The sequence below is a fragment of the Phocoena phocoena genome, chromosome 3 (assembly GCF_963924675.1).
Source record: "Phocoena phocoena chromosome 3, mPhoPho1.1, whole genome shotgun sequence".
Lineage (NCBI taxonomy): Eukaryota > Metazoa > Chordata > Mammalia > Artiodactyla > Phocoenidae > Phocoena > Phocoena phocoena.
Window position 1 is genome coordinate 164141263 of NC_089221.1, and position 14083 is coordinate 164155345.

The window sequence follows — 14083 nt, forward strand, 5'->3', positions numbered from 1 at the left end:
TTATGTCCAGGCTCCTTGCAAACGTGCCCTGAGTCTGAATCTTGCAGGAACCCAATCCAACTCCCACCCTCAAATAGAATCAGGGTGAGGGTCTCAGACCCCTCTCATCCCTTCTCTTTTTTAACTTATTAAGAGCTGATGAGCACAAAGAATTCATGAAACACATAATTACAAAGCGAATGCCCACGGAACCACCACCTACGTCGAGAAATAAGACATGTCAGCAGCCTGAAAGCCTCCAGGGACCCCTAGACATTAGCCACCACCTTGAATTTTATGCTAACCGTTTCCTTTAACCATTTGCACTTAAAAAATGGAGGCGGAATTCACATAACATAAAATTAACCTGAAAGGTTCACTCAAAATAGTGCACAATGCAGTGGCCTTTAGTACATTCACCAGGTTGTAGAACCATCACCCCCCTCTAGTTCCGAAACATTTCCATCACCCCTCAAGAAGACCCCGGACCCATTAGCAGCCACTTCCCATCCCCCTCTTCCCAGCCCCTGGCAACCACTAATCTACTTTCTGTCACTGGAGATTTGCCTGTTCCGGACATTTCATATAAATGGAATTATGTAATATGTGACCTTCTATTTTATGTCTGGCTTCTTTCGCTTATCATAATGTTTTCGAGGTCTCTGCCTTTTGAAAGCATTCAAGGATCCTCCGTAATCCGTATAGCTTAGTTTTACCCATCTGAACTTTCACGAGCAGAACCGTGCTGTATGGACTGGTTTTGTCAGTGCCTTGCTCCCTTCTGTGCAGTATTATGTAGCTGATGGGTGTGGCTGTTTTTGCTTGCCTCTCATTGGTGCAGAGAATTGCGTTATGTGGCTAGGCCACAACTTTATCCACTCTATTGCAAAGGAATATTTGGGTCGTTTGGTCTGGGACTAGCGAGGCTGCTCAGGACATTCTTGTATGTGTCTCCTGGGCATCTGTGTGAGTTTCTCTAGGGTGAATCCCTAGCAGTGGAATCGCCAGGTCAATCCTACTTTCCAAAAAGGGTCCATAAATTTCCCCTCCCACTAGCGGTGGTTGAGGAGGGCTCTAGGGGCTCTGTATCCTTGCTGAAGTTGGGATTGTCCTTTCATTCCTTTTGCATTCAGCAGAGTCTCTCATATCCAGGGGTGATCCTACTTCTCTCTTTTGGATGTCCCCAGGTGTCAGCCATTCTAAGCTAGAGCTGGAGAACTGAAATCCTTAGAAACCAGACCACTTACCCCACAATCAAAACAGTTGAAGGAAGAGTGGAAGTAAGGCCGCGTCCCAAGCCCGTACATTTTTATAAACATTTCGGACATAAAGAGTCCTAAGAAAATGAATTCTGCATAGTCTAGAAGGGAGAGGGGGGAAAACAGAGGAGGTTAGATCTGTTGGGGGGAGGTTCCAGATGGCTCTGACATTCCCTGTTAATTGCAACCCTGGCTGGTGGGTTCCTGGGTGCTTACTATATATTTTTTTAAAAAGTTAATTAATTAATTAAAAAAAATTTAAATGGAAGTATAGTTGATTTATAATGTTTCAGGTATACAGCAAAGTGATTTAGTTATATATACATATATATATTCTTTTTCATATTCTTTTCCATTATGGGTTATTATAAGATATTGAATATAGTCCCCTGTGTTATACAGTAGGTCCTTGTTTATTTTATGCATCTTACTATGTTTTTAAAACGAACAAATGAATGAATTAACTAACTGACTAACGGCTTACTGACTAATTGGATAATTAACAAAGTGGTTCCATAATGCCAGCATGTCATAAACTAAGAATCATGACTAAACCACTTTTATATGTCTGACTTCCAAAGGAATAAGAGAAACAGAAATCATGACAGTGTCCTATTTGTAATCCTTGTGTTGGCGACTTAGTTGGAGGCCACAGGCAACTAATCTAAGGCATGGCTTTTCTCCGAACCTTGAAAACTCATTTACGTCCCTTGGAAATCCTGTCTTGCTGATGTCTGAAAGTCGTGATGCAAGATAAAGCCTTTTGTTTTTTGGTGAGAAAGCATAATGGTGCAAATACCTTGGGGAGAGGTAACTCATGGTTATTTGTTTGCTCCAGCAAAGAAATGTTTAATAGCAGTCCCTTTTCTAAGACGGCTTTCTTGGTGGGGTAGGAAGTTGAGGGGTCAGGAAGGGCATGAGTGGTCACCTACTGGAGGGGAAGGAGAGGTAAGGAGGAATTCTGAGGGGAAGAAAGCATACAGAAAGGGAAGACAGAGGACCCAAACCTCCAAGAATTCCATTTTGGTCACATAGCTAACTCTGTTTGAAGGTCAAGGGTATTTGTTATATCATTCTTTTTTTTTAGTGGTGTAAGATTTTTTTTTAGTTCTTTGTGATTTTACTTTCTTTTTCTTTTTTTTTTGGCTGTACCGCGCAGCTTGTGGGATCTTAGCTCCCCAATCAGGGGTTGAACCCGGGCCCTCGGCAGTGAAAGCGCAGAGCCCTAACCACTGGACCACCAGGGAATTCCCTGTTATATCATTCTTTTAAGAGGTGGTTTGAACTGACTGTTAAGGTCTTTCCCACTCATTTCTGATGGAAACTTTCCCTTAGTTTTAGGACTCCAGGGAGCTCCTAGTGTCTGAGGGAAACTCTAGGGTCTCCAGGGCCCCTGAGACCAAAATGTCAGCAAGGGAAATCTGTCCATAACATCTGGTGTATTCCAAAAACCACCAGAAGAAACTCTGGGACAACTTAAGAGTTTCCAAGATACTTGTTCCCCAGTTACCATGGGAATATGATAGCTGGTGATGCACAAGACCTGAGAGAATTACTTATCTGTAGCACTAGGGGGTCTGGAAGAACTTTCAGGGTCATCAAATCCAATTTCCACCAAGTACAGAAGAGGAATTTGAGACCCAGAGAAACGACTACACTTCATTGATTCCAAGACACATATTTTTGTTCACATTTTGACATCTCCGAAACTGGGGTGTATCTTAAAATTGGCATGTCCCAGTTTAGATGGCAGCATTGTTTTATTTCTTAGTGGCACATAAAATAAAAATAAAAGAGTGCCTTGTAATTGAAGATGTGTTTGATTGACGGACAATGGTAAGAGCTTGTCCAAGGTCACACGGAGAGTTAGGGGCAGGGCAGGCATCAAGAACCCAGGTTACCTGGTAATCAGGGCAGGGATGTACCATCAGATACAGCTTGGACTCTGGGTTCAAATCCTGGCTACATCACTAACTAGCTGTGTGACTCTGGGCAAGTTGCTTAACCTCTCTGTGTTGCAGTTTTCTCAACTGGAAATTGATAATTAAAGGATGTCTACAGACACAGAGGCCCCAGGCAGGAAGTCCCAACCCCCTGTTCCTGAACCAGGACAGACAGAGCAAGGTGATTAGTGGGGAGAATATGGGAGATTAAAAATAGGCTATCAGAGGAGGTTAAGACAAAAAGTAAATAGTCCTCATTTATAAGTGACTCCAGGGGGACTAAATGCAATTACTAAGGTTGGAACTAGGTCAGGGCTCTCGGAAGGAGAACTGGCCCCTGGGGAATGTCCTGTGTGTGGGGGGGGTTCAGCCAACGTGACTGGGAACAATGAGGGTTACAAGGAGACGATGACATGGACCAGGCTCCCAGGCCTCTCTAGGCTGAAGACTCAACTTCTCCAATGGTTGTCTGGGTTAATCTGAACCAGGTCAGAAGGGTAGAGAATCTACAGACCTAAGTCAGACAAGCCAGTAGATGTAGGAGGAGGGCAGCCAGCAGGGAAAAAGGTTTTGGGGAGTCCTCATTCGGGGCCCATGAGCCAGAGCCAAGGTATCCACTTGCCTTCCTTACTGTCCAGCCATTACTCTTGTTGATTCCTAAGAGCTCTTTACTTTTTAAATCCTGCTCAGAGGTCTCCCCACCTTTCACTGCTTCTTTTCCCCCAACCTGGTCATCAATTTTGATACTATCTCATATTAATTCCTGAAATCTGGGAATAGGCCCAGAAGGGCAAAGCCTTGGAAATCCTGGTACTCACTGAGGGAGCAAGATGTTTTCACACTTGTTAGAGAGTATCTTCTAGGAATGAATCCCAGACATAAGGAAGTCAAAAAGGACAGGAGATGAAAGGGGAAAGAAGCAGAAGGTTTGAAAGAAAAGGGAAGAAGCAGAGAGTCAGAAATGAGAACAGAAAATGGGTACAACATACAGGTCACTTTTTTTTTTATCTCTAATGTGCCCCCATCTCTCAACCATAAATTATTTGATTCCCAGAGATGCACCTAGAAATCACATGTATGTTTCTGTCTCTATCTGGCTGTCTTGCAGTCTCTGACTCTCTCTGTCTCTCTTCCAATGCACCCCTATGCGCCTTTCTTCGAAAGTGATCATGGAAGTCTCTGGTGGCCTAAAGTCCAGCTTCCAGCTCAGGCCCAAAGAAATAGGGTTCTGTCATTGTTGCAGCAACATCAACCCCAAGTTGAGTGGTAGACACGGCCAAATGAAAGGACAAAGTCAATGAGGACCAAAGAAGGAACACATACCGTCAGAGAAAGAGAACTGGAAAAAAGGTGTGAGGAAGGGATCGGGGAGCCAGTGGGGGCGGGGCCAGGAGGTACTCACAGAGGAAGTCGGAGAGCCACTCGGGCTGGTTGTAATGAACGATAGCGACACACAGCGTGTTGAGGGCTACCAGACTGAGCACAGTCCAGTAGAAGGCCTGAGTTTTGACCATGCGGCGGATGTAGAAACGCATCCTCCTCTCCTTTTTGTGAAAAAAGGTTGAGTTCTCCAGCTTGGCACTTTTAATGCTGGCTCGGGCGAAGGGAGACCCTGCCAGGGAAAGGATGGAGAATGTCAAGGTGTTCCTGCAGAGGAAATCAACCCATGCATGGCCCAGGCACGGATTGTGGCCAGGGAATCCATTAGCCTCCCAAGCAAGGAAGCCCCTGGGAACCATCATGACCTATGGGCTTAGCTTTCCAGAGATGGAGCTTATGAGAAGGGGATGCCCCTGAAAATAATAGTATTGGAAATAACCAATGAGTGATCAGGATGTCAACGGGGAGGCAGATGGCTCTTCATCGCTGGAGCCAACTTTCTGTATCTTCCTCTCCTGGCCATGTCTGATGACTCTGGGGGGTCATGCCACAGGGTGGGATAAGGTAGGAGCCTCTGCTCAGGACTCCCAGTGCAGAGGCAGGTAGCAGAACTGCATGGACCATACTTGGAAAGCCTCCAGGAGGAGGTGTGGATAGGATCCTAGTTTTCCATGGACATTTCACTTTAGAAATAATTACCAAAGAATGAGCCAGCTGTGCCCACTGCCTACGTATATTTTTGCTCCTAAGCATTTACAAGGTACCTACTGTGCCAGGCTCTGTCCCAGGTGTTCCAGATACATGTTAACAGAGTCCTGCACTCTTGGGACTGATACTCCAGCGGGGGAGACGGAGAGCAAGCATAATATAATAAATAGTAAATTAATAGTGTGATGGGGGACTTCCCTGGTGGTCCAGTGGCTAAGGCTCCACACTCCCAATGCAGGGGGCCTGGCTATGTTCCCTGATCAGGGAACCAGATCCCACATGCTGCAACTAAGAGTTCACATGCCACAACTAAAGATCCTGCGTGCTGCAAATAAGACCTGGCACAGCCAAATAAATAAATAAATATTAAAAAAAATAGTGTGATGGAAGGTAAAAAGTGTTTTGGAAAAATGAGAAAGTAGAGCAAAATAAGGGAACTGGGACGCCCAGGAGGGACCACTGGGCAGGCGGCAGTACTAAATCAAGTGGTTAAGTTGAAGGGGTTGGCCTGAGTTACCTTAGTATCTTAGGTACCTTACGCAGAGGAACTAGCAAGTGCAAAGGCCCTGAGGCAGGAATGTGCCTGCCTGACATACTGTGGGAGCAGCATAAAGAGAAGAGTGTGGCTGGAGTGGAGTGTTTCAGGTGGGAAAAGGGGAGAGGTGAGGGCAGGGAGGAGACTGGGCAGGCTGTGAAGGGCCTTGGGGGCTGTGGGGAGAACTTGGGCTTTTGTTTTGAGTGAGGTGGGAGCCATGGAGGGTTTGAGCAGAGGAGGGATGTGAGCTGACTGGGGTTCACAGGTGCCCCCTGGCTGCTGTGGGGGGCAAAGACTGTGGAAGGCAAGGGCAGGAGCAGGGAGGAGGTGACTGCTCTAGTCCAGGCAAATGATAATGGGGATACCACTCCATAGTGGCTGAGAAGGAAGAAGAGTGGGCAGATTTGGGATGTATTGTTTAAGGTAGATTTCGACATTTGCTGATGGACCAAGTGTGGGTGGAAGAGAGAGGGAGAAGCCAAGGTTTTTGGCCTGAGCCCCGGGAGGGATAGGAGGGAGGTTCAGAGCTCAGTTTTGGATAGATTGATTTTACCTTCTAAAATACCTCCTCTTGTGGGACTTCCCTGGTGGCGCAGTGGAAAAGAATCCGCCTGCCAACGCAGGGGACGCAGGTTCGAGCCCTGGTTTGGGAAGATCCCACGTGCCGCGGAGCAACTAAGCCCGTGCGCCACAACCACTGAAGCCCGTGCGCCTAGAGCCCGTGCTCCGCAACAAGAGAAGCCACCGCGATGAGAAGCCCGCGCACCGCAACGAAGAGCAGCCCCCGCTCTCTGCAACTAGAGAAAGCCCGCGCGCAGCAACGAAGACCCAACACAGCCAAAAATAAATTAAAAAGAAAAACCAAAATCAAAACTTCCTCTTGAAAATCTTCCGTTGCATTCATTTGTTTATTGTTCTTCATTGGTTCATTCATTCTTTCACTTATTCATCAGTGTGCTCCTTCGTTCATTTATTTGTGCATTCATTCATTCGTTCACTCATTGGTATGGCATTCATTCATTCATTCTTTCTTTCATCATTTGTCCATTCATTAGTGCATCCATTAATTCACCAATTTGTTGCTTCATTCATCATTTATTCACACATTCATTCATCCATCCACCCATCCATTATTCATTTGTTCATTTACACGTTCATCCATCAAGTACTTCATCAACCTCATCACACCAGCCGGGCATGGGACACGTAAAACATCTCTCAGGATGCCACTTCCTATTAGCAAAATTCTAAACAGAGGCTGTGAGTTGGCACCCCAGGGGCCATACTGGTTCATCCTGGGTTTGTGAAATTTAAAATTACTGGTCTACGTTTAAAAACTGGGAGATTTTCCATAAAAATATGGATTTCAGCTTCTCATGAATGAAAATAACAGCTGACATTTTTTGAACGTTTAGAAGGCACTGCGGGGGATGCATTTTACACAGTAAGCTCCTCATCACAGCCTTGGGAAGTAGGGACCGTCATTAACACCATTTTATACCCTGAGCAAACAGAGACTGAGGGGAGTCCAGTAACTGGCTAAGGAGTGTCGAGGTAGTTCAGAGCCTATGCTCTCGGCCACCATGCTGCACTCACTCCTAGAACATGTGGCCGTGAGGAAGGGACCACATTCCTGCCCAGCAGCAGTTGGCCGGGTCCAGTGGCTGGATCCTCCCCTCATGTCCATCACCTGCCTGACCCCATGGGCACTGGGAACCCTAGGGTGGCTCTTCACACCCCTTCCCAGTTGGGACATTTCTGGTCCTTATGGCTCCCAAAGGTGTGCCCAGACCCACAGGCATCCACAAGCCTTGGCGATCACACCAGGAAGGAGGCCCCTTACCCCAACTCCTGCTGGAGCCACATGGAAACCCGGCTCCATCACCAACAGGCGAGTGACCTTGGGCAGATGACCTCGGACAAGTCACCTTGCATCCTGGGACTCCAGTGCCTTCCACCTCACAGGGCCGTTGGAAATCAATGAGTTAATATCCCCTAGCGTGATGCTGGCACATCATGCTTATTGGTAAGATTAAAATCTCTTACTACAACCCTAAGAGCTGAAATCAAGACCCGTTCACATACCAATGCCTGGAGGGAGTTTTTCCTGATCACAGGGCCTGGAGACACATCCCACAATAGGCATCCCACTCATCAGGAATGGAGAGGAAAGTGAATATTAACTAAACACCTATTGCATGCCAGGCCGTGTGCCAGCTCTGTACTGTCTCCTCTATTTATTGCATTTCGTACTTGCTCTGACCCATGCTCCATTTTTCTGTACACTCTTGTCTATACTTTTCCTCTGTGGTCTGGAACTGTAATTGCAGGCAAGCCTTAGATTTAAAAAATAATTTTAATAAGCTATTTTATGAAACCCCATATACCTAAGATATCAATTTCAATGTGGAATCGATATAGAAATATATTAAAGAGATATTTTACACTCTCTTTTTTTTTTTGTACTATGTATTCCAAATCTAATGTGTTAGTATGAAGCACATTTCAGTTCAGATCAGCTACATTCAAGGAGTCAAGAGCCAGAGGCGACCAGTCCTAGTCAGGAATGTTCCACGGTGAGGACAGCAGTATGGCACCACCAAGGCTGAATCTTGGGATTTGGGGCAATTTATAGGCTCTTCAATTTCTCTGTTTAAATTGAAATAGGTGCTTCCCAAATTGTGGGTTGAACTGTCCTTCAGAGAGATGTGTGGAAGTCCCTAACCCCTGGTACCCGTGAATATGACTTTAGTTGGAAATAGCGTCTTTGGAGATGACATCAAGTTAAGATGAGGTCAGACTCGATTAGAGTGAGCCCTAGATCCAATGACTGGTATCCTTATAAGAGGAGAAGAGACACGGAGACACACAGGAAAAGACCATGTGACGACAGAGGCAGAAATTGGAGTGAGGCAAGTAAAAGCCAAAGAGAGCCCAGGATTGCCGACAACACCAGAAGCGAAGAGAAAAGCGTGGGGGCAGATTCTCCCCTAAAGTCTTCAGAGGCAGCACGGCCCTGCCAACATCTTGATCTCCGTTTGGACTTCTGGCCTCCAGAGCTGTGAGAGAATACACTTCTGTTGTTTTAAGCCACCCAGTTCGTGGTACTCTGTGACAGCAGCCCTAGCAAACGAATACAGCCCACACTGAGCTTATACCCTTAACACCATCTAAATGGAATCTGATTTTCCTAAAGAACCTGCGTTGTGATGGCAGATTCCATCCATGGCTCAATTTTTCCTAACAATGACTCAAGGTCCCTATTTCAACAGTCGGTTGATCAACTCTACATGGGACCGTTTTGTAACGTGTTTATCAAATGAGCTGACAGCACAGTAGAATCATCGTTACATAAAGATGCATTTACTAGGGTACAACATGAGGGCAAATGTGACACAGTTCCTGCCTGACTTTGAAACACATTATTATTATTATTTTACGTAAATAAATAAAGGTAAAGGCATTTCCTTGTCAGAACCCTGGAATTTCAGAGGTCTCTTTCAGGATTGTTTAGGAAGCCCCTGCTAGCATAGGGGCCCCTTCCTGTGGGGTTTTTGATCTATCAGGCAAGGGAGCTGGCTTTAGCTGGGTTTGGCTGGAGCAAACCTGTCCTGGGAGAACAAGCCACTGGCCTGTGTCTTGGATCCATCTACAAAGTTGAAAGTCACCTTCTTTCTTAACAGAGGTGCTATGGGACAGCGTTGGCACTTATTCAGTGTGACAGCTTTCAACTTCGGTTTATCATCTTCCTTTTATCACACATTTATCAAATGTCAGCCTTGAATCTGGGTTCTCCAAGTAGCAAGTTTTCTTATGTCAGCCGCAAATTTGAGCCCCGGGGTCTCCCACAGACAAACCCTCTGTGAATCTATCATGGCTTCCTGGATCATCCCCACTCCCCCCTGCGTTGGGAGCTGAACCGTGTCCCACAAATTCATATGTTGAAGTTCTAACCAACCCCCACCCTGCCCCCGGGATCTCAGAATGTGACTGTATTTGGAGAGAGGGCCTTTCAAGAGGGAATTAAATTAAAATGAGATCATTAGGGTGGGCCTTAATCCTCTATGACTGGCATCCTTATAAGAAGAGGAGATTAGGACACAGACACACATGGAGGAAAGACCACACACATGGAGGAAAGACCATGTGAAGATACAGAGGAAAACAACCATCTATGAACCAAGGAGAAAGGCCACACCAGAAACCAACCCTGCCAACACCTTGATCTTGGACTTCCAGCCTCCAGGACTATGAGAAAGTAAGTTTCTGTTTTGAAAAAATAAGTCACCCAGTCTGTGCTATTTTACTATGGTGACCCCAGTGAACTAATAACACTCTCCCCGTTGCACGTGAAGCCCAGTTAAAAAACGCCTCCTTCACGAAGCTTTCTTTGCTTTTCCACCAGACAAATCCCTTCCTGCCTTGTATAGCTATTAGACTCCTTATAATTAGTCTCTGTTGCTTTTAAGTAACTTTAAACTTACCTAATTACTTTTCTGATTTCAAAAGTAATGCCTGTCACTAATCCATCCATTCCAGGAACAATGTCATGGAGAAAGTGAAAATCCTTTGCAATCCCTCCAATTTCTACATCTTTAAGTACCTCTCACACTTCTTAATTTTGTTTTAAAAATGGGACCACACATTTTACATTTTGTTGTACAACTTGCTTTTTTTCACCAAAAAATATATTTCAGACATCTTTCCATGCCATAGCAACTCCATTCTTTTTCCTGGCAGCAGGGTATTCAATTGTATATAAATACTGTAATTTCTTTAACCATCTCCCTATTTGGGGGCACACGGGTTGTTTCTGGTTTTTACTTTTTTGAGTACCAGAAACAGTGCTGCTGAGAAGAGGTTGGTACATAGATCTTTTGCATATGTGAAGAAATGTTTTGAAGCAGAAATTCTAGGTCAAAGAATATAAACATCAATAATTAAATAATGCCAAACCATACATCACCAACACTGCAACCTACATTCCTCACAATGGCAAATGGCTATGCCCATTTCTCCTCATCGTTGCCAACACTGGGTGGTATCACTTTTTCATCTTTTTTAGAAGGACTGATGAAAAATAATATCTCCCTGTTAATTAAGAACAGGTACCCAATCTTATCCATAGAGGAGATCTTGGGTACCCTATTTTTTTCAGTGCCTGACATTTAATAAATGTGGTATAGACAAAAAATATTTGCTTATCAAAATATAACAAAACAGATTAGAAAAATGGAAGCAACCTAAATGGGAAAAGATGTTGGACAGATGTAATGGATCAAATTCACAGAGCATTTATGGGGCATTCCAATTCCTGAATTTGCTGGAGGGAGAGAAACAGATGTATCCACAAGTGGAAATAGGACTTGTTCATCATTACGAGGAAAAGAGTGCTTTGGCTAGAAATTAAAAATGCAAATGAAAACAAGCTTTAAGGTATCATTACAAACCGACTTAACTGGGAAAGGAAATTAAACGGGTAATAGGCAATGGCCGGTGTGGGAGAATCCGTGAGTGTCTGAATACTTGGCAGGTTTGTTTATAAATGGGTTCAGTGTTCTTGAAACTCAGAATGGCTCTGTGAATAATGGGTTGAAAACCTGTTAATATCTTTGATCCTACAATTATCCCCAAGGAAATCCACCCAAAGGGTGGGGGGAGTCATTGTACGTAAATGCTCCCAGCAGTGCTCCTCGTAAGGGCAAAAATTGGAAACAACTCAAACACCATATAATAAAGCCACGCTGAGCAAACCATAGTGTAGCCACCCTCTGGAGTGTCGGACAGTGACGGAAATCATTTTGAAACTCAGCAGTAAGCTTATAAGCTAGGGGTGAATGAAAAAAGCAGAGTATGAAGTAGTTGGTTCCTGGGGATTAGAAACATGCGTATATTTTTATTTTTTGGCCGTGCCTCAAGGCTTGTGGGATCTTAGTTCCCCGACCGGAGATCGAACCCGTGCACCCTGCAGTGGAAGCGCCGAGTCCTAACCACTGCACCGCCAGGGAAGTCCCAGAAACACGCGTATATTTTGAATTCCCTCCTCCCTCCCTCCTTCTCTCATCCTTGCCTCTATGCTCCATATACCCCATCAGCCTTAATGCCTTCTCCCCTCAGAGTTTTGTCTTATTTCCCCTGCCTGGAAGCTCCCCCACCCACTCTTCATAACTGGAATTTTTATTTTATTTTATTTTTGCTGTACTTATGCAGCTTTCGGGATCTTCGTTCCTGCACCAAGGATTGAACCCATACCCTGGGCAGTGAAAGCGCAGAGTCCTAACCACTGGACTGCCAGGGAATTCCCTTCATAATCGGAATTTTAAAAAACCCATTTCAAAAGATAGTAGAGTCTCCTTGGAAAAGATCGAAAGCAACACAGTCTCAATCAAGAGGGGTGAGAAGGAAAGAAGTCAATGTCCTCTCCCACCTCAAACGCTGCCCTTGGAGATAACCAACAGCAACAGCCTGAGCACAGCCTTCTCTCTGCTGTCACTGCCATGGTGAACTCCTACCTACCCTTCAGTTCTCATTGTCACCTCCTCTGAGAAGCCCTCCCTGACCACACTCCACTCTTCCAGAGCAGGCTGAGCACGGGGCATCTCCTCTGAAGTGCTGTTATCATTACAGGTTTATTTGTGTAATGACCTGTTTAATATCTATTTTCTGCCCTGGATGGCAAGATCCACATGGGTGGGGATTTGGTCTCTGTCTTGTTCACAGTTGGGCACCTAATAAACGTAGCCCCTCAATGAGAACTAATGAACAATAATAATATTATTCATAAATAATTAATGAATAATAATATCAGCCAATATCACGGGGACCTTATTCTCTGCCTCATGTTGTTCTAAATGCTCCATGTGGATTATTATTATTATTCTTTTGGCCGCGCCACGCGGCATGTGGGATCTTAGTTCCCCGACCGGGGATGGAACCTGTGCTCCCTGCAGTGGAAGTGCGGAGTCTTAACCACTGGACTGTCAGGGGGAGTCCCTATATGTAGATTATTTAGTTTTATTTCTCCTCCCAATAATATGAAAAGACATGCTCTGTTGTTATTCTCATAATCATGTCATCTGCCCCAGGACACAGGTGGGAAGAAGCAGAACCAAGACCCAGGTCTAGGCAGCCTGGTGCCCCAAGCTCTCACACTCCATCTCGAGGGCGATCAGTAGTAAACGACTGCCAGGCGGCAGCAGGAGGACTTACCCACGGAGGCAATATCGGCCAGCTGGTCCTCAGCTTCCTCGGGGTTGAGCAGGTCTGTCTTGCTTTTCTTTATGGTGGCTCTCCGCAGAGCTCCAACAATGGAAACATGGCAAGAGAAAAAGACGTTACCCTTTTTGCTACAAAAATGACATCGACTGAGTGTGTCCTTTGGGTGCTGGGCTCTACCGGGGACTTTCTATGTGTGGTTGGATTTTACCCACGTGGTGGTCTGGTTTGGTGGAAAGTAAGAGCATTGCACATTTCACAGATGTGGAGACAGAGGCTTAGGGAGGTTACATGACTTTGCCCAAGGGGTAAAGATGAGAACCAAGTCAAGTTCAGTCTGACTCGAAGTCTGGGCTCTCAGCTATCATTTTCCCTCTAGGAGCCCTGGGATTGGATATGTAGTGACTCCTATGAAAACAGCCCACCCCTTAACCTTTAGCACACTTGCTAGGTGGGCTGGGACTGTGGAAGCCCTTCCTCAGTATTTAGGTTCTCCACCCCCAAGAGCTCGCCAGGGGACAGTGAGTACAGGCATATACTTCCAATAAAGTGATTTAGACACCCCCAAGGGTAATCTCTTTCCCTCCCCACAAAATCCATTTTGTAACCTACTGGGATAGGGCCCCAGCTCCTTTCCTTCCTTTTCACTCCTGGTCTCTTCAATCCAAAGTCATTGCTCTGTCTAGACAACTTTCTAACATGTGAGACAACTGTCCTTAATAGTAAGCTGGATTCTTGGTGAAATTATTATTATTATTTTTTTGCAGTACGCGGGCCTCTCACTGTCGTGGCCTCTCCCGTTGCAGAGCACAGGCTCCGGACGCGCAGGCTCAGCGGCCATGGCTCACGGGCCCAGCCGCTCCGTGGCATGTGGGATCTTCCCAGACCGGGGCACGAACCCGTGTCCCCTGCATCGGCAGGCGGACTCTCAACCACTGCGCCACCAGGGAAGCCCTGAAATTATTATCTTTTTTTAAATTTAATTCATTTTATTTTTGGCTGTGCTGTGTGGCTTGCGGGATCCTAGTTCCCCAACCACGGATTGAACCCGGGCCACTGCAGTG

The 14083-nt window shown here is 45.6% G+C and overlaps 1 protein-coding gene across 3 annotated transcripts in view; it reads right to left on the minus strand.

The window, feature by feature from the left end:
* Positions 1-14083, minus strand: part of CACNA1A (calcium voltage-gated channel subunit alpha1 A) — a 236061-nt gene that overhangs the window by 85480 nt on the left and 136498 nt on the right. For all 3 annotated transcript variants that reach the window (XM_065874591.1, XM_065874592.1, XM_065874589.1), the window contains exons 10-12: positions 13014-13103; positions 4584-4793; positions 1227-1339 (exon numbers count right to left, since the gene is read on the minus strand). In XM_065874591.1, the coding sequence (XP_065730663.1) occupies positions 1227-1339; positions 4584-4793; positions 13014-13103 (413 nt within the window). The remainder of the gene's footprint in view (positions 1-1226; positions 1340-4583; positions 4794-13013; positions 13104-14083) is intronic.